This window comes from Dryas octopetala, chromosome 3 (assembly GCF_963921425.1).
Source record: "Dryas octopetala chromosome 3, drDryOcto1.1, whole genome shotgun sequence".
Lineage (NCBI taxonomy): Eukaryota > Viridiplantae > Streptophyta > Magnoliopsida > Rosales > Rosaceae > Dryas > Dryas octopetala.
In genome coordinates, this window is record NC_141368.1 from 17,176,779 (window position 1) to 17,197,633 (window position 20,855).

At 35.2% G+C, this 20,855-nt stretch overlaps 3 protein-coding genes across 4 annotated transcripts; 1 reads left to right on the forward strand and 2 right to left on the reverse strand.

The window, feature by feature from the left end:
• Positions 1-362: 362 nt before the first annotated feature.
• LOC147291442 (uncharacterized) lies at positions 363-4,474 on the reverse strand. Of its 2 annotated transcripts, XM_086238540.1 has the most exons (3): positions 3,989-4,474; positions 1,135-1,161; positions 363-911 (listed from the first exon to the last, which is right to left on the reverse strand). In XM_086238540.1, exons 1-3 carry the CDS (start codon positions 4,457-4,459, stop codon positions 441-443), a joined length of 969 nt encoding a protein of 322 aa, XP_086094666.1. In that variant the 5' UTR covers positions 4,460-4,474; the 3' UTR covers positions 363-440. The 2 variants fall into 2 exon arrangements, with proteins under 2 accessions (XP_086094666.1, XP_086094668.1); XM_086238542.1 differs by lacking the exon at positions 1,135-1,161 and having other exon boundaries at positions 3,989-4,456.
• Positions 4,475-13,743: 9,269 nt separating this feature from the next.
• Positions 13,744-14,736, forward strand: LOC147291443 (uncharacterized). Its single transcript, XM_086235944.1, has one exon. It carries the CDS (start codon positions 13,762-13,764, stop codon positions 14,734-14,736), a length of 975 nt encoding a protein of 324 aa, XP_086092070.1. The 5' UTR covers positions 13,744-13,761.
• Positions 14,737-15,820: 1,084 nt separating this feature from the next.
• LOC147291444 (reticulon-like protein B17) lies at positions 15,821-20,070 on the reverse strand. Its single transcript, XM_086235946.1, has 7 exons — positions 19,946-20,070; positions 17,582-17,656; positions 17,388-17,487; positions 17,220-17,316; positions 16,578-16,643; positions 16,366-16,488; positions 15,821-15,939 (listed from the first exon to the last, which is right to left on the reverse strand). Exons 1-7 carry the CDS (start codon positions 20,068-20,070, stop codon positions 15,821-15,823), a joined length of 705 nt encoding a protein of 234 aa, XP_086092072.1.
• Positions 20,071-20,855: the final 785 nt, after the last annotated feature.

A 20,855-nucleotide genomic window follows, 5' to 3' on the forward strand; every position in this document is an offset into this window, starting at 1 on the left:
TAATATATTCCAATTTTATTAGTGTAGGTTGTTTAATTAGAAGTTTATGAAAAATTAATATTTGAAATAAAAAAAAATAAAAGTCCAAACAATGAATTATGAGCATTAAAATCACCAAAGATTTAGAAAGTAATAACAACAGTTACCAACAATAAATAGTGGAATAACAATCTGACATAGGACTGAGAGCATAAAAAAGATTTACAATATTTAAATTTAAAAAAAATGCTGACTAAGAATATATATATATATATATATATATATGAAAAGTAGGTGAGTTGACAACTAGTCAAAAAGGTTAAGGCATGAAAAAAAAAAAAAACATGTGGGTTTTAATAGAAGAAATATAAATTTGTAGAGGATTTTCTTAATTGTCTATTTTATTATTTGCGGAGTTCAACAAGAATTCTGAAATTTGTTAAACAATTAATTCAAAATGTCTATAGAACATATGGAATTAGAGCCTTGACATTTCGGGGAAAATCTTTAAACTTGGAAAGATACCATCTCCTGGTGGCATAGCTTCTTCCCATCAAGTAGAATGCTGATCCTATGGTGAAGGAAAACGCATACAGAGTTTGAGAAATAAAAGAAACCCCTACAAATCCTATGATTTCAAAGAGATAGTGTGGGCATATCACTAGCGAAAACAAACCACCCTTGGGAATCTTATACTCCTTGTCTCCCTTTGATCTTGTTCTGGAAAGAAGGTAGTGATGGAAGAAATTGCCAGATATCCCTATCAGAAACAACAAGATCCCAGGGTTCTTCAGATCAACTGGTGGCTCCGGAAGTCCTTGCGTTAGATGTTGAGCATAAGTCATGCATGCAGTATACAGGAAATAATTGACAGAGATAAAAACCGAAGTATCAAGTCTCATCCCTCCACTATATTTGTGAACAAATTGAACCTAGATGACAATATAAAACAATATTGTTGAATGAGTAAAAGTACCAAATTGAAGCAAATTCTTAATTTGGAACCCCCCAGAGAGTAGGTGAGGTTCTTTCAAGTAGTTAGTTAAACCTTCCTACATTATTGTTTTCTTTGTGTTTTACTTGATTATTTGAATGAACTGTTAATGATACAATTACAATAAAGCTTATCTTTCATAGACATAGAGAGAAACTTACAACTAGGCATAGTGATGTCGGAGAGACCTGCAGATAGTTAAAAAGTATACAAAGACTCATATAAAAAAAGAAAAAGAAAAGAAATAGTATACGGAGATAATTCAACCACAAAATTAATAAGAAAATAACAAGTTTCTTAAATTCAATATGTACATGTATATACAGCAAAATATGGATGGGTCAGTTGAGAATGTACAAATAGTACGTTTTATCACATATAATATTTGGATTGACAAAACTTAGCTTAGATAGAGATTGCTAAAGATTATGCATGTTTTTCCTCTTTCAATCATTTTTTTTCCTTCTTTATACTTAAGAAAGAGTAGTTATGGTTGAATCGTTTTTCCAATAGGACATCAAGGAATAAATTGAGTGGAATTAAGAAGTTGCATGATGAGAGCCAAATAGAGAAGAGCTAATTTACTAAATAAAAGACTTATCAATTCATAGCATAATTCCCGAAAGCAGTACAAGACTTAAATATGTAGGACTAAAGGTATTGCCACGTAGCAACCCATTAACAAAATAACCAGTAATATATTTCTATATATTTATACTAGATAAGTAACTCATCATTGCATCAAATGGGTGAATGAAATAATGAGGTATATATCATCAAAAGCCCATGTCCAAAGATGAGGCTTTAAGTTCAAATTCACCTTCTTCAAATGCTATAATTGATTGAAAGAATTAAAATCAGAAAAACCCCATGTCCCAAGAGGTATTTTCTTTTGTTCTTTTTCTTTTCAGGAGACACTATTAATGTTAAAGATACTTGACTTGTATTTCGATTACTTGTTACTTAAGTTTCCTACTTGTATAGGGATATATATATAGGCCTCCAATGTACTATAAATATGTGTAACTATATATTGTTCACTAACAAGTTAATGAGAATAACAAGTTTAGAACTATTGGCACTCCTCTTATTTTTAAATTATTTAAATTATCGTTTAACAACTCAATTATCAAGACTACCCTTAATTATTTATTTAATTATTTACACATTTTTAGCTTCTGTTGATTTCTTCTTGAATTTTAATTTTCAAGATTTTCATTTTTCTTCAACAATTAATCCTTTTTGTTACTACCAGTTTTAATTTATAGGATAAATAATTTAGAGTTTGATTTGCATATATCAGCCATCAACCTTTGCTTCTGCTGCACTAGCTTGATGTTGATCTTAGGCTCTCTTAATTAGCCCTAACTTGATGCTTGACTTAGAATGAAGCTTTATGGGTTTAATTTGGTCCTTCATGGAATCACAACGTTAAGTGGTGCTCCTTTGTTCCCTCCGTCGCACCGAGTTCTTGCATGTTGATCGAATTTTTGCATAATAAATAAAAGAAATGAGCTAAATGCAGGTAGATCGAAGGATTTATATAGGAACAATTATGATAGTTGAGTTGTTAAAACAAAACTAACAAAAAAAAAAAAATTAGAGCAGTGCAGGATTACTTTTGAGGAGTGTTAATAACTGTTAATTTGGTAGTTCTCATTGATTTTAATAATGAATATTACAAGGTATTTATAGGGTACAATTATAACCTAGCTAAATACAATAGAAGACTTGAGAAGCACGATACAAGAAATCCTAACGTGTACAGGAAACCAAAGTGAGCTAGGATACATGACCAATATTATTAACAATAACGTCTCCTTTTATTTTTTTTCTTATAAGTTGTTATTCATATATAGAACGAATGGAAGGCATGTGTATTATGTAATTTTCTTTCACATGGACTTAGGTTAGAAGTTAGAACTTAGAGCCCGGCCAGGTGGCAAGGATGCTTTTAAAGCACAAAAACACATTTTCAGACATGATTCTAGAGTAAGTGGAAGCAATGACATGAAAAATTTATCAATAATAAATTCATCCCTACTCTCTTGAATTGTCAAGAGTTTCATTAATAAAAAAAAAAAAAAAAAAATCTAAGTTCATGAATTTCTAACTTAAGACGTGCTGCTATAACAGTATAATTAAATCAGAGGGTTGGGAGTTGAGACCCTTAGGTTAACTTAGACTAATGGACTTTTATTTTTCTCAATTAATAGCTAATTTGATGTAACCAAGACACATCAGTAAAATTTATTAAATTTAAAATTTATGATGTGGCAAATGTCATTGTCACAGCACTTGCTGACCAAAGTTGGTGAAAAAATCTGGTGCCTCTAGTATAACGTACTTAATGCTAAATATAAAGAAATCGATCACTGCTATTAGATGAGAACCAAACATTAATAGAGCCTATTTGGCACTTCCGTTTAGATCACTAAAAGTGTTTTTGAGAAACAATTGAAAGTATTTTTTAGGTATAAAGGCACTTTTAACCAGCTAGCAAGTAGCTCCCATATATTCAAAATATTTAATGCCCTCAAGATCAGGAGAATAATAAATACTAACAGGCTTTGCTAGGTGGATATATCACTTATTTTGTAAAATTTGTATTGCCTGTGAACTAGTAATATCTATCTAATATAGGTGGGGTCTACTTATATAAGTGGTTTCTAGCCATCTAATAGAGAGGTGATATACATTTAATACTAAAAATTAGTACACCTAGCAATTTTGATCCTAACCAATTAGGTGTATTTGCATGGTCTTATATACATTTCTCTTCACTTTAGCATGAATAGCTCAAGCTGGAATTTCCCATCTCGGGGATAAAAGAAAATAATAAAAATGATGGAGAAGCATTCAATGATTGAATATAACAAATTTATTGAAACAGATAACATTAAAGTGGTTTTAGCCATTAAATGCATTATCGGCCCTCACTTATCCTTATTTAATTACTCCCTTAATTAAGCACTTTACTAATTAAGAATTTAAGTGTGGGAAAATTATAAGTACCTCAAGAATCCTTTTGAGAAAATGAAGGGTGAGAGCTGAAGAGAGCAATAGCTCTCTCATATCCTGCCGGGGAAAGAACACCAAGGATGTGAGAGCAGCAAGAAAAGCGGGAGTATAAGCTATTTGCATGCCTCTTCTACCAGATACTTCAATAACTTTCTTATTTGCTTCATCAGATTTTTGAGTCGACCTGGAATTCCAAAACTTGGAATACTGCATGTGCTTTCCTCTCAGCTCCGAGAACCCAGATTTAGCTAATGATCCGAAGGTTATCACTGATATGGCTGTGATGAAAACAGAAGGCGGTGGTGGGAAAATAAATGTCACTAACATGGTCAGTGCCATATGGATCGATTTCTGTTTCGATGAAAAGTACTCTCTGATATCAAAATAGTAAAGAATTAATGAGACGATAGTCAATAGTAGTACTGCATTAAGCCTCTTTGAATGAATGGCTTTCAAACAAGCCATCAAGGTGTGGTGTTGGGGTGGACCGTGCTGTACTACTGTCTATCACCTAACCTTTCGATTTGTCTTTTGTTTTTTTTTTTAAAACAAAAAATTAAACAGAGAAATTGGTTTTAACGGTGTCCATCAGTATCTTATCAAGATAAAATTGGCCCTGCTTATTCTTTTTGAGGGCTGCTATTTGCACATTTTTTTTTTTTCACACCCTTTTTAATAAAAAAACAAAAAAGAAAAATCAATGAGAAAAGACTAATACACCCCTCCTTCCTTAACACACCCCAATCAGACTCCAAAAAAATTTCAGACCCGCACAAATCCAGTCTAACCGCAACCCGCCCAGATCTTCGCCATCCGGCCACCTCTCGACGCAAGACCGGTCAGGATCTCCTCGTCTTGGCGGCGCTGACCTCCCTGTGGGTCAAATCCTTCATCCAGACGCCGTACAATCCGGATCGCAGCCGAGAAGCTTCAGCTGCCACCGGCTTTCTTCATTGATTCCGGTCGTTTTCTGCTACCAGTGGCCACAATTTTGGTATGGTTCTCTTCCTTTCCTCATGGGTTTAAAACCCATATAAGATTGCTTGTTTTTATTTAGTAATTTGAAAGTTGGTGATTTTGTGCAGTGATAGGTGGGTTGGGTGAAGGGGGGAGGGAGGGAGGGAGGTGGTCGGATGAGGGGGGGAGGGGCTGGGTGGGTTGGGTGAAGGGGGGGGGGGGAGTGGTCGAGGTGAGGGAGGGGGAGGTGTTTATTGGTCAGAGTTGGGTGAGGGAAGGAGGGAGGGGTGTGTTGGACTTTTTCTTTTAGTTTTTTATTTTTTTTAAAAAAGGGTGTGCAAAAAGAAAAAAAAAAGATGTGCAAATAGCAGCCCTCTTCCCTTTTTCCAAGATGATGTTTCTGCTTGGTTAAATTCCATTCAATTAATATGGCTCTTAATTTGCCTTGATAAAAAAAAAAAAAAAAAAAAAACCACAATTCAAGACAAAATTAAGCATATTGGAGGATTCAAGACTCATCAAACTCAAGCATATACTCAAGTAAGGTGTTCAAACACATGACACGTTTTATCAATTTTTTGTTATTTTTTTTTTATTTATAATTTATATTATGATTATTTTTTTAAAAACTCAATTAGCATAGAGGATTGTAACTTCTAAGTAGAATCTTTGAGCTAAGTGTGCATTCAAACACCCAAATAAAGCGTTCAAATGACTAATACATTTTTTTTTATTTTAATTACTTTCTATAATTATTATTTTTTGTCCAAACTTTAGGATCGTAAATTTTATACATCACTTCAACCAAGTAAAATCTTACACACATTAAAGTAAAATATAAATTGGTGAAAAATACACAATTCAACAAAATGTAACTCAATAAAATAATAATATCTAACTCAGTGCAACTTACATAGTTAGTTAAATTAATTTTTGAATTCTTTTTAAAGCTTAGGGTTCATGGTACTTTAGAATTTAGAGCTTTAGGCATGCTTAAACCTTAAAACAATATTATATCATTCAACAAAATGTAGCTCTATGAAATTATATAACGTAACTTTACAAAAGTTACATATATATTGCATCAGAACAAAATAAAGTGTAACTCTGTGAGAGTTATATACTGCGTCAAGAAAAAAAGTTTCGTTTTAAGTCATTCCGTTTGGCTTAAAAATAAGATCTTTTACATCGATGAGTGAAACCTGCAACTTTTTATGGCCGATTTTTAGGTAGACAGTTTTTATGGGGCATACGCCTCCCAAAAGGTAACAGAGGCGTGCAAAGGTAATTTCATCGGGCCAGACGGAGATTGGCCCTCGAGTGCAAAGTATACCCTCAAAGTATAAATTCGTTTTTCACTTATGTTTAACAACTAATACCACGTTATTGTGTTAAAGTCACATTGAACAATTCCTTGTAAAGGAAGTACGCCTCCCAAAAGGTAACGGCGGCGTGCAAGGTAATTTCTTCGGGCCAGATAGAGATTGGCCCACGAGTGCAAAGTATACCCTCAAAGAATAAATTCGTTTTTCGCTTATGTTTAACAACTAATACCACGTTACTGTGTTAAAGTCACATTGAACAATTCCTTGTAGGGGAAGTCTTGGCTTTATAATGTGGGTAAGCTTTATACTGGAGTGATAATGATGTAGAACAACTTTGAGGGTCAAAGTTGAAAGTTTGTATTAGGTGATTTATCTACTTAATAAACTTGATTAAATTCACTATCAGTAATCAGACCCCAATTTTTGTTTCATATGATCATTCAGGAACTAGTCAAACAAACACAACTCTGACGATGCAGTAGCTAAAATCTGAAACTCCAGATTGACTTATAAAACCAAAATAACTTTAGTAAATACCACAAATCAGAACACACCAAGGAATTGAGTGACAACCTATGCACTCAAATGATCCATCAATGTATGCATCTCAGTGCTATTAACAACTAAAGTGGTGTGTGGGCAGATTTATCAAACTTTCATTTAGCATTCATGGGTTAAGTTAACATGCTAAAGTGAAGTGTGTGATCTTGTGAAGTTATTTCCAGATTAATAATTAGCAACACATAGGAAACAAACCACAAACAAGGCACAAGATTGTTCACCCAGAAAACCACTAACGGTTAAAAACTAGGGGTCTTTTCCAGTTGACCAAACAATCCAATATAAAGGGTTTCAATACAAGCAATCACACAAATGGTTGGAAAGAAAAATTCCTTTTGGTGGCTAGGAAAGAAATTCTTAGAAAAATGGTTGCTCGGTCAATTCCAGTGTATTTCATGAGGGAAAAGTGATAGAATTAGAACATCCAACCCAAAACCAATTGGCAATGGGTGGAGAGGCCCAAGACTTATAAGCACATATGCTAAGCTCTAGTTTTCCGATGTGGGATATTGCTCAACATTACTCCCAACACACCCCCGCACGTGTGGCGAGATTTTGAGCCTTACACATGAACAAATTGTATTGGGTGACGTGGGAGCACGTGTGGCCGTTAGGCCTTACACGCGGATAACCAAGCTCTGATACCATGATAGAATTAGAGCATCTAACCCATAACCAATTGGCAATGGGTGGAGAGGCCCAAGACTTATAAGCACATATGCTAAGCTCTAGTTTTCCGATGTGTGATATTGCTCAACATTACTCTCAACAAAAAGATCATATATGGGTCTGCTGGATCAATTGGATGGAAGGAATTATGGGAAAAAAGCAATTGGTTGCTCAATCAATTAGATGGTCGAATGTGGGAAAAGAGCATATATGGGATCAATTAGGTCTGCTGGAAAGAATTATGTCGAAATATATAAGTTGGAGGGTGTCCTTGGTTTTCGGGACTTAGCTGCTTTTAATCAAGCTCTGATTGCCCCTTTTTGTTGGCGATTATTCTTATCTCCCATTTCTCAAAGTCAGTAAGACAGTTGCCGTGCTTCTTGCTATTCTTCCTAATGGTTTTGGGCCTGAATATTTGTCGTAGCTAGCCACTTGGGTGACTCATGGCTTTGGAACGGTGGTTGTTCAGGAGAATATCAAGGGAAAAAAGTGAGAAACAACACAAGATTGTTGCTTCTCATAGACGACGCCCACTACAAGAAATATGAGCAAAGTCCACCCTCATTGGTGGCATAGAATGGGGTGACAATTGGGCAATAAGGACTGAAGTATCTTGATTTTAACAAAAATTGATGGGAATTGGGCAATAGGGACTAAAGTTCCCAATTGCCACCCCATTTTGTGCCACCAATGAGGGGTGTGATTTGTTCACATTTCTTATAGTGGCCATCTGTTGATGCCTAAGTCTGGTACCAATAGTAGGTCGGTCTCTTCAGGGTCGAGACTCGGACAATTCCTCTCAATCTGGCAAGTCGGACCTCCCTAAACCGTCTAACTAAAATCCTGCAAGATAGAAAGAGGCTATCAGGGGTGAGACTGGTGAAGTGTTGGCCAACAAAGACCTTCTGATGCTTAAGTTAGCAAGGTGTGTATGAAGTGTTTAGCAGAGTTTGGGTGCCAAAGAATCGTTACCCTAGAATAGAGGGGTCTAGGGCCTTTTATAAGAGGTTGGTCATCTCTTATTCCGAATCAGACTATGTCTCATTTAGGTAGTTATAATTACCACTGTTGGAGGGATATTTTAATATCTGAATTTCACATTAATTAGGGCATAAACATTATTTACTATACCGAAACTCTAGAATCATCGTGTAAGTGAATGAATGCGTCTATGGAAATCTAAGAGAAGAAACATGATGAGCTTGGAGGACATTGAGACTCATGTTATCAGATACTTAGATTCCTAAATGTTCCTAATCGATGAAGGGAATGTTAACTGCACATTAACATTCCAATAAGTCGAAGTGATAATAAAGGTGAGATATACAAGTTCTAAAGCTTTCTCCATTTCTTTCAAGGTACCAGGTTTGAAACTATATATCTATTTCACATCGGTGGCCTCGAGCAACAAAATACTCAAGGATCGCTAACAAAGCTTTTTCTTCAAATGACAACCATTTCTTCCTAGTATTTTTCTTCACTTGTTCAGGAGTTTGAGTACTCTCACTTCTCATTCCTAAACATCCAAATATGCACCTAAAGTTAATGCAATAATCAAATCACAAATACCCACAATCTGCACTACAGCACCTGCAACTCTCAATGCAACACCAAAGTTAATTCAATTTGTATATCACAAAAGCAAATACAAACAAATACATTGTTAAGCAAATACATGAGCAAATACAAACGGAGGATGTCATCCATAAGAAAATACATAAAAATGGTCATGGCTACCCATGCCTTTCCCTCCACTCATTATACATTTATAAAGCCATGTCATTTCTCTTTGCAGTCCATTCGTCAGAGGATTCTACGGTACCAAGCATTTCACTTTCCATCACATTTTCTTCATCTTCAAAGTCATTTATTGCATGTTTCATTGGATCACTAGACATCTCCATTCTAATAAAATTATGTAGAAGACAACAAGCGGTTATATATTATTCAACATTGGGTCTTTATTAGATAGAAAGACGGACTCCTAAGTAAGGCCCACCTAGCTTTTATCAATTCAAAACAACTTTCAATTACATTCATTGGCGATGAATGCTTCATGTTAAAAAATTCCTCATGATTGGAAGGTATATGTCCATCTCTCCATTCGAATAAGTGATACCTTGTTCCTTTATATGGTGCAAGGAATCCAGCCTTCACCGTTTGTATAACCACCATCTACAATGTAATAATATCCTAATAACCAAAATGATAACTCCTATTAGCCTGTGAATGTATACATACAAAAACTAAACTACCTTATAGATTGGACAATAACTAGTAGCCTTACCAATAGAAACTTTTAACTCATTGGGCCTAGTTATTGCATCATGGAGAACTCAAGAGTTTGATGCGGAACCCTCCCAACCCGGTAACACAAATATGAATTGCATGTCTCTTGAACACACACCCAACACATTTGTTGCAATTTCACCCTTCCTTGTTCGATATCTTGGCTTGTCAATTGCAGCTACTCACATTTTTATGTAAGTTCTATCTAATGCTCCCAAGCAATTCTAGATAATAAAATGGTAAATTTTCATTACTTTATACAAAAGTAAGAGAATAATTAACTGAGTTTGTAGGAATTTCAAAAAAAATGAGAACATACCTTAAAAACTCTTCACCTATTATCTGTACTATTATCATGTTCAGGATCTGGGACTTTCAATAGCCTACCTTGCAATCGCAAAACTCTTTGCAACACTGAATTAAAGTACCTACTGACGATCTCTTCTGATCGGAAAAATCTACCGACAATGGTACGATTCTTAACATGATGTGCAAGTACATGTAAGAATATACAAACTTACTCCTCAATAGACACCACACCATCATTCTTGACCCGCCCATCATGGCGAAGTAACTCACATAATAGACCAAATGTCCTTCTATCCATTCAAAGTTCGTTCACACATTCTATGTTATTATTCCATATTATGCTATCTAGATAATGTAAACGAGTCTCATGTCTCACAATGCACGATTATTCAATGATCGTCTTTCAATATGTCTCCGTTTTGATTTTAGTAGGGCTGGCCTTGAGTTTTGGAAGGCCTATGGCGAGAATTGAACTGGGGCCTAATCTTGATTGAACATGAAAAAAAGTTATAAATTTTCGCAAACTTGAAGTTTGCTTGAAAACCAAATTTAGTAATTTTTGCAAATGAATATTTTAATAATAATTATAATATATATATGACAAAAATTTAAAAGGTATATAAGACATAAATTAAAAGGAAAACACTAAAAAATCAACATTACCTTCTTGCCTATTTTCTTTCTACCTAAATCTGAAGCCATACTAACAAATTTCCCCAAACTTTTAATCGAATTTAAAGAATTTAGAATCTTTGATATATAAATCAATAAAAGAAATTAGAGTTTGGAAATTGGGGATAGAATCAAAGAGAGAGAGTGAGAGCTAGAGTGAGAGACTGGGAAATAGAAGACAACCCAAGATGCAAGAGAGAAAGAGACTGAGAAAGAGAAGCTGATTCAGACAAAGAGTAAATTCAGAGAGAGAGAGAGATTGTGGTTGCGTGAGGATTGATTGAAATGAGAGAGTACGATGAACACCAAAGTTCACCCAGTTGCTCGACCTTGGCTTTTCAAAATTATATTGGCCCAAATGTTAAAATTATTTCTTTCATATTTTGGCTACAGTCGACTTTTTGGTTGATTCAGTTAATCAATTCATCAACTCAAGGAGTATTTTTGTCTGAAAAATGGTTAAAGAGCTAAAAAAGAAATGATTTCCCCCCCGAGGCCAAAAAGTAGGAGCCTCATTAAAATAGGCTATTTCACGGAGAAGCCCATTATATTTAACCTGATTGATATCCTAATTTTAGATGTTAGGCCAAATTGCATTTTGGTCCCTCTAGTTTCAATCATTTTCAACTTTCGTCCCATAATTTTAATTTTGGCAATTTTAATTGTGAGACCATAGAATTTTCTGAAAATTATTTTGGAGATAATATATGAAAAATTTTGGTGATTTTCGAGAAATTATTTGGATTTATTTGAACATTGATGAACTATTTGAGGTTATTTGAAATTAAATTGAATATTTGTATCTATTTAGAGACATTAGAATTTATTTGAGACATTTTAGAAGTCAATAAAAACAATAAAGGTTGTTAGAAAATAATACTAGTCGAAACGAGTCTATAGTATTTTTTTAGAATGCATTTCAGATTCTAAATCTATTTATGGTGAATTATTTGGATTTTAAAAGATTTATGTGGACTAGTGAGGAAAATTAAAGAAAACCTATTGGAATCTAGTACTTGCTTTTAGTCTAGATAGATAGAGATCGTGCCTCTACAAGCGTTTACGTGCAAACAGAACACCAATTGATTATGTGGCGTTGGAACCAGCTTGATGACGTTGACCTCCTTATGGGGTTCGTTTTTCTATTCGATCATCGACTTTGAACACCTCTCGGCCCAACTCTAGTACGTACCTACTTTTGCTCTTGATGAGTTGAACTTTGTAGTGTCCTTCCCTACTTCGACAACTTCCCACGACAGAAAATTAAAGCTCCAAAGGTCATGGACTCTCCGACGTATTTTTGGCTGCGGTTTGGGTCGAGTTAGGTATTGATTCTCACGTGGCAATATGCACTAGGCACGGAGCCCAGCGCGCCTTAGCTTTTTTTGTTTTACTTTAGGAGAATTGCCACTGTCCAATAGTGGTAATTATAGTTACTGTTGGACAATGGCAATTCTCACTATGCAACAATCAAAAAAAGCATAAAACCAACACAAAACACAAAAATTCAAGCTTTTGGAGTAAAAATTAAATCTTAATTTTAACAATAACAAATAATTGTCACAGTCCAACAGTAACTATTGTCCCAGATTCGGCACAGCACCTCTAGATCACGCCCTCGACAAACTTCGGCCTCTATACTTCCAGATCGAAGGTTGACAAACTCCAATCTGGAGGTCACCGACTTCTTTTAAGGCTCCAGCGATGGGTTAACGTTATAGTGAAGAAAAGAGAGAGAGAGAGAGAGAGAGAGAGAGAGAGAGAGAGAGAGACAGAGAGAGATATTCCAGACAGAGATTGAGAGGATATCGGAGAGAGAGATGGTTGTAGTCTCGTCGGCCTTACTCGCCGAACAACGAGGGTTCGATCGGAGAAGATGGAAAGAGAGAGAGAGAGGCCATTGGAGAAGGAGATGGAGAGAGAGAGCAATAGAGAAAGAGAAAGGGAGGAGAACCACCAATATTTTTAAAAGATGAGTTTAAAACTAATTAAGTGGGTTTTTTTAGGATATAGGTAAAGTACGTAAGTGAGTTTAATTATCATTAAGAGTCCAAAAGTGGACTTTATAATAATTAGAGATAATTAGGCTTGAATTCTTTAGGAAAACAATTTTTAGATTGAGACCGAGGTGTTTTAAAATTTATAAGAAAATCATTTTAATTCATAATAAAGTCCTTTAATTGATAAGAAATTTTTTTTAATTCATAATAAAGTCCTTTTAATTTATAATAAAATCATTTTAATTCATGATAAAGTCATCCCCGGATTTGAAATATATTTCCTCTTTTAGGGTGTAGAGTGAGCTTTGTAGAGACTGCATGTTAAGTTTTAACTCCGCCCAAAATTCCGGAGTTAAAACCTAACATAAAGCCGTCAAAAAAGAAAAATAAAAAGACGTACTTGATTAAAAACACTAAATCACTACCGGTCTTAGTATAAAAAATACTTATAAAATAGACTGCACTATAAATTTCCCTAATACTTGTTTAAAAAAAATTACATGTTTTGTTGGTTAATTGATCGACTTTAGCTACTGAATCACAATATTTTTAATATTAACTACCAATTTTATGTCATTTCGATCAGTTGATCCATATTAGTAGCTAACTAAAAAATTAAGATTAGTCCCTTATTGATTTGCTGAAAAAATTAATATAATTTGGTATTTAATCTTGATTAAATTGAAATTGTCACATAATTTCACATATATACTAACAATTTTAACGCGTTTTACCGAGTTAACGACGTACCCTTTCTTTTCCACATCCTTCTTGGAAACTTAGAAGATCAGGTTACCAGCTAGAACAAGACTTGCTCTTTGTTTTCCACATCCTTTTTAGAAACTTCGAAGATCAGGTCACCCCCAGAACAAGACTTGCTCTTTACGCCACTCCACTCTACTTTACTAGGTTACTCCACTCCTCCACTCTCTCTCTTCCACTCTGCGGCGACTCTCTCACTCTTTCTCTCAAAACTTCATTCTCAATGGCGGTGTTGGCTTCTAACAAGCGTAGAGCATCGGAACCCTCTGTGGGTGTGGCTCAGACTCAGACCCAGAAGAAGCAAAAGCTTGGTTTGGGTTTGGACGGCAGATTGAAGGTGTGTTGTTCTTCGATCTTAAAGGGTTTAATGGAACATCGCCATGCCCGGTTCTTCAACAAGCCAGTTGATCCCGTGGCTCTGAAGATACCCAATTATTTTGACGTGATTTGGAGGCCGATGGATTTGGGGACTGTGAAATCCAAACTGGACAGGGATGTCTATTCTTCTGCCAATGCCTTCGCTGCTGACGTTAGGCTCACCTTCTCCAACGCTTTCAGGTATTACCCTCTTGGCAATTATGTGCATGCTGTGGCCAAAAAACTTAGTGGGAATTTTGAGGCCAAGTGGAAAAAGGTCATGGACAGAAACTCAAAGGTTTGTGATAGGAGAAGACTACCTGTTTGTGAGGGATTGTCCAAGAAAAGTTTGATCGAAAATCCGGCCAAGAGGTCCACTGTTCCTGAGGCTAAAGGGTTTTCTCGCTCGACCCACTTTGCCACTCTTGTTAATCATGCAATTCAACATTCTTGTGCCTCTGTCTCGGAGCCTACTGCGAAACTGTCTCCGGCTAAGGCTCTCCGAGTTGAGATGCTCAAGTGTCGCTTTGCGGACACAATATTGAAAGCAAACCAGAAAATAGCGGGTCTACAGACACAGAGGCGTTGCCAAAGGGATAAGCTTAGAGAATCAGCTCGTGACAGTATTTTGAAGATGGAAAAATCTGTTGAATTTGAGGATCACTTACAGGATCTCAAAGAACTTGAAATGCTGTGTGGCAATGGAGATACTTCTCTCAAGGTATACCTTGGACTGCCTCTCAAAAAGTTGGGTTTATGTCTCAAGACTGATGATGACTTGGATGAGGAGGCATTTTTAAATGGAGATTGGGATGAACACAAGATCCGTTTCGGAAGTTGAATGATTGACAACTCTTGGTTTATGTTTATGTTCTGTTTCTAGTTTTGGTTGTTTCCAGTTTATGTACTATAGTTCGTAGTTTTTTGAATTTTCCAAGTGTTTCTCTATTTCCAAGTGTTTCTCTATTGTGTTGCAATCAATGTTAATTTGTTACATTATGTACAGTTAAAGTGACATATTTTTTGATAATGAATTCATGCATTTTTTCTCATTCCTTAGTGGCACAGTGCGCCCAGGATGAATTACCAAAGAGCCATTATGGAGAAGTACGTAGAAACATCAAAGTTGAGAGAGTTATATGGGTACTTCTGTTAATTAAGTAGAGATGTAGTCTTACAAATAAATTGTGCAAAAGTCAAGCACTTCAAGTGCTTCGTTCTCCTTAGCTGTTAATGGAATTTTCTTTTCTTAACTGGGGTTAGCTACCGTTGTTACTCTCTTTGGGTTTTGATTTTCCGATAGAATCGCATTAACTCTTCAAATGGAGCATGATGTTATGTATAAGATCAGTGACAAATTGCATACAGAAATTTAAAAAGCGCGCTGTACTGTTTAAGAATTAAATCTTTGGCACGCAATTTTTTAAGATAATATCTGAGAATTCTGTGAAAATATGCTTCACATTCTCAAATACTGTAGAATGTAATTATGAACTATATATAGACTAGAATGCTCTGCAGCAGTAGATTTGACATTGAGTTCTCTACTAGCTAATTCTTACATTTTTAGTGGATCATATAGCTCTAATTCAAAGAATGCCCTTTTATGCAATATTATTAGCCTTTTCTGTCATTGTCCATGAGCACAAAGATATACTTCCATTCACTTTTTCATTCATCGTCACTGACACTGAAAATCAGATACAGTATTGAGAAGGTGAAAAGTGAACACTTATTTCCACTTCCAGGTTTTAAACAATTCACAGAGCTGATGCGGGCACTCCATATAAACAAAAATGGAAACCATTTTTATTGTACATGTTAAACATGGTCCATGGATCAGTCACTATTTATTGTCAACATTGGATTAGCTACAAACACATTAGTGTACGTTAGAAATTTGTGATGGACAAACTGAAACTAAACTATTGATTGTTTGCCAATTCGGCCACTACAAATGCCTGCTGCTGCTCCTGTTCTACATCTTCCAATGGTTGCACCATATGTTGCTGGAAATATCGAAGAATTACAAGAGATATAAATGCTGCAAAGGTAATAAATAACATCACACATATATAAGAATCAACAGTATTCATACTATAAATGTCAACGAGGCTGGAACAATTCATACAAAGGAAATGACTGCTTCTCCTACAAGATTACAAACAGAAGCTAGCTATCACTTGGATGACTTTTATGTCCTCAGAGATGTATAATTTTAATTTAATCATGGCATTGATCTATTTAAATCACCACTCAGCCACTGTACCTATAAATCACTAGTCAGCCAAACTATGAATTGGAAAAGATTACAAGGTGACAAATTAAAGGAAAACTAATACTGAAAACATATGTACCAAACTCCATATTTTCCTTTTGGATATTTGTAAATTTCACTGTAACCTTTATATATAATTGCCACATATGTTGTTCCAGAGATCCAAATATTCAGCAATGTGATAAAAATTACCTGTGAAAATACGGATTTTTAGAGTAGACTGATTCCAAAAAGCAGTGGCTGCTGATGCTGCTACAACCTTTTTGTGTGAGCATGCTCCCCATGCTTCCAACACCCACCATTTCAAACACTCAACTGCACACCCAAATTACACTTCCTTTAATGCCACGTGAATATAAAGACAGACCAAATAAAATCCAAGTACATTAGGGGATTCTAGATACCTTTTCGGTTCATTTGAATGGAGTAGCATAAGTATAGTTTTGGGATTGTGAAGCTGATGCAGAACGGATGGCGGAGAAGTTTATGCAACAGCTTGATCGTTGCAAACCCAAGAAATTTGGGAAATGATTTCTACTAGTCGGAGGGTTTGGCTCTAAAAGTTGTACTAATGCATATCGTTTCGAAGGGAATCGCGAGACTAGTCAAACACATCGCTATGCCATGACGTATGGGCTTTTTCGGCCTTCTGAGGTCGTTGATGGCCTCAAAACTGCATTTTAAACTTTCAGACATTTTATTTATTTTCGTTTATATTTTATTTGGGTTTGTAATTACCCGTGGGCCTTAATTATAAGGTTGTTTGCGCCCTAGGGTTTCTTTAAGCGTACTTAAGCAATTTTACAATTGCTAGCCGAATTAGCTATGATTATTTTTTTTATTAATTATTGAGATTTTCTCTCAATTTCCTGGTGGATTCCAGGCTTCTTGTTCTTTTAAGTTTACGCTTGTAAGCCTTGGTTGATTGTACTGCATCAGAAGCTGACCAAAACTGCTAAGCCATAATTTCACAAAAATGGTTAGCAACATTTATACACATAGAAGGAAACAAAATAATGGACAACAATGAACAACAGTGATCATACCAAGCATACATAGCCTCCACACTGTTATAAGATGTCCATACTCTGCTCCTAGAAGAAAGAATGGAACTACCTCCATGTAACCAGAAATTTGAGCCGACTTTAATAATCATTGGACATTGAACTAATCTCAAACTCTGTCTTAATGTTCAACTTTTGTTTTGAGATTACCTTGAGGGTCATGGATGGCTCCCCTGGAAGTATCATTTTGGTGACACCAAAAATGTCATCTTCTTTGGGCATGAAAATGCGCTTCTTTTCGGTACTATTTCTCTGTATTCACAGAAGACCAGTGGTAAATTCTTAGCTAACAGAGAAAAGATAGTAGTCCCAATTAAGCAATACAAAGTCAGAGAAAGTTGTACCTTCGACAGATTGAATTGGAGACAAATGAAGCACCCAAAAACAGAAGTATTAGTTGGGAAATCGTGGAGAAAATGCTGAAAACATGGGATTGGAAAGAAATAGATGTTCCATACTATAATTAAATAGGAGAGTGAGGGAAAAGTGAATGAGAAAAGTCACCTAAACACTGACCCATCACAAATTGTAGTTAAATCCTAAAAAAAAAAAAGTGTCTAATCCTCGAACGGAAATTGCAAACTAAATATGCCATTTCTTTTAAGATTCCATACTCCATATACCTTCCCTACAACTAGCCATTCCTTCGTGTGACCTCATGTAGGACCCCTCTTTTAGGTGGTCAAACACGTGTACAAATTGTACATCTTTCGGATGACCAAATGGTTCTTATTTGTGGTCTCTATCAAGGCCGGGTAACTTACACTATGTATTAGTTATTTATCTTAAAAGCTTAAGCTAGAAGAAGTTGAGAGGTACAATGAGTATTTATGACCTTATTAGAGGCTTAGCCCAGCCAATATGAGACTAATATATTCAATATAACTAACTATTGAGAGAAAATTTTCACCATCTTGTTGGAAGATTTTGTACATTTGAATCTCATCTCCCCAATATAAAAATAAATTAATTAATCAATACTCACAAACATTTATAATTATATATATATATCACGCTTCTTAATTCTATTGAGATATACCTCAACTTATTTATGTTGAGGTATGACTTTGTTAGGGCCCACACGAGTCGTTTTGTGGAGATCCGCACCATTCGCAAGGATCATCTTCATTGATAGATCATCATTGCAAAATATTAGTCAAATCCGAAATCATTTGTCTATTTAACTTTGATAAAACAAATGAACGGTTTTATTGAAAATATTTGGTTCGTCCATTTATTTGATCAAAGTTAGATAGGCAAATGATTTCCGATTTGGCTAATTTTTTGCAAGGATGATCTATCAATGGAGGTGTAAAAAATGAATGGTTTGGATTGACACAAAACGACTCGTGTGAGCCCCAATAGGGTATACATCAACATAAATAAATTGAGATATACTTCAATATAAGGAGCCTGATATATATATATCCTCTAAAATTTACTAATGTTCTCTGCTAAGACATACTACTATTTGATTGTATGTTTAAGTATCATGGTAACTTAATTAAAAACATCATCAACTAATTAAGCATAATGATAATTACTTATAAAATAAATATTTAATAAATATTTTTTCTTTTTTAAATCATAATTTACAAAGAGTTATTTACACTTATAGTTCCTAAGGTTTATAGTCTTTTCACATACATCCCATGAGATTTCAAAAATTACACAAACACCCCGTGAAATTTCAAAACTGTTGCATATAACCCTTTGCAAAAAAAAAAAAAAAAAAACACAGAAAAAAATATTTGTATTGAGGTTGAACTTTACACCTTGAGTAATCTTATTAGGCCATACCACCCCTTAGCATGTATTTTTGTATACTTTCTCATCATTTTTTGTCTTATTGTACAGGGTTATGTGCAATAGTTTTGAAACCGCAAGGGGTGTATGTGTAATTTTTGAAACCCCAGGGGGTGTATATGAAAAGACGATAAACCTCAGGGGGTGTAGATGTAAATAACTCAATTTACAAATGTAGTCGAAATACTAATTATCTAAATAATTATATATGATAAACGAGGACCGCTCGATCTAAAGTTAACTGGTTAATAAGTTAATACAAAGCTAACCACCATTTTCGGCCCACCACATGAGTAATTTCAAAATCTAAACTGTCCATTTTTTAGGCCTCATCTCAAAGATTATTATCGCAAAAAATTAACCAGATAAAAAATCATTTAGTCATCTAACTGCGATCAAATAAATAAACGAACACTATGTTTCGATAAAAGTATATAAATGATTTTTATTATAATCAAATGGTTAAAAAACTTTCAATTTAAGAGATTTTTTACAAAGATGATCTTTGAAGTGGGACTTAAAAAATGAACGGTTCAGATTTTGAGATTACATTATGTGGTGGACCCAAAAAATGTGGTTAGATTTATATTAAGTTACTAACCAGTTAACATTTTTGTACAGTAACCAAACAAATAGTCAGTTCATTTCTTACCAGTGTAGCTCATAGCCCACCCCGCAGTTAAAATTCAAATAATAAACCCTTTATTTTCCTAACGGCTACTTTTTTAAGGGCCGCAAACTCAAAAGTCCATTTTCAAGAAGCAACAATCAAACCCAAAACCCCCAGATTCATTTCCCACAATCTCTTAATTGCAATCCATAATCTTGCACTTGAATCAAAACCCATAAATTTTTCACCAAGAAATTGATAAATCTTGCATTAAAACCCAAAAATCCTTTACAATCTGATCCTATAAATTGTGTCCCGTTCACGAGCTACTTTTGCCTCTTGGAAGAAGGTCCAAGACCTGTCTTGCAGATTGGCTTGAAATGGCTGATGAGAGCGTCGCGGAGTTGGCAGGGCCATGTCGGAGGTGCAAAAGCAGAGGTGCCCAAATGGGCTTACTTGGCTGTGCCTCCCCGAGGAACACTCGAAGGTCGGAACAACTTGAGATTCAAAAAGATAAGGATTTGGGTTTGGTGGGGGAGATGAGAAAGCCGAGGAAGGATGGCCTAGTGGGCGGTCCAAGAAGGAAAAACTGAGCTTGGTCCCCTGTCTGCCCTCCCCAAGTTCATCTCCAGGTAACTCTAATTCCCATTTTCTCTGTTTCTTTAATTATTTTGTCTTTTCAATTTGTTGGGTTTTTTTTTTATTATTTTTTTTTTATGTTTTCTTTCTTTTTGGCAGTGGATGATGAGGATATGGGCAGTCTGGATCGATTTGGGCAACTAATGAATGATCTGATTATGTTGAGGGATGGAGCAAGGTCAAGCCTTTGGTTTGGTTTTGGGTCTCTATTCTTCTTTTCTTCTTGCTTTGCCAAAGAAATTAACTTTAAGGCCCCCTTTGTTCATCCAAAAAAAATTGTCAACTACTTCTATCGAAAATAGGATGATTATGAGTTCGAGCAATGGCACACGGTTTCAGAAAACAAGCCTTCCGCTTTTCCCAATCAAAATAAACTATGGTAGATTATGGATGACAAAATTTCCTAGGTTAAAGTCCCCCGCAAGGACTCCCCCCAATTAGGTGAGGATGGGAATATCGATCCGTACTCGCTCCGTTGCCCAATTTAAAATTTTTAAATATAAATTTAAATAGTATACATATATGTTTTTATAATAATTTTTCAATTATTAGCTTTAGTTTTT

Excerpts from the sequence above, each read along its gene's own strand:
- LOC147291442 (XM_086238540.1), bottom strand. The coding sequence starts at position 4,459 with ATGGCTTGTTTGAAAGCCATTCATTCAAAGAGGCTTAATGCAGTACTA. Across the intron at positions 1,162-3,988 it reads TTCTCAAAAGGATTCTTGAG|GTCTCTCCGACATCACTATG; the intron begins GTACTTATAATT and ends AACTATCTGCAG. Across the intron at positions 912-1,134 it reads CGACATCACTATGCCTAGTT|GTTCAATTTGTTCACAAATA; the intron begins GTAAGTTTCTCT and ends ATTGTCATCTAG.
- LOC147291443 (XM_086235944.1), top strand. The coding sequence starts at position 13,762 with ATGGCGGTGTTGGCTTCTAACAAGCGTAGAGCATCGGAACCCTCTGTG.
- LOC147291444 (XM_086235946.1), bottom strand. The coding sequence starts at position 20,070 with ATGGCCCTGCCAACTCCGCGACGCTCTCATCAGCCATTTCAAGCCAAT. Across the intron at positions 16,489-16,577 it reads CATTCAAATGAACCGAAAAG|TTGAGTGTTTGAAATGGTGG; the intron begins GTATCTAGAATC and ends TTGGGTGTGCAG. Across the intron at positions 15,940-16,365 it reads AAAAATCCGTATTTTCACAG|CATTTATATCTCTTGTAATT; the intron begins GTAATTTTTATC and ends TTACCTTTGCAG.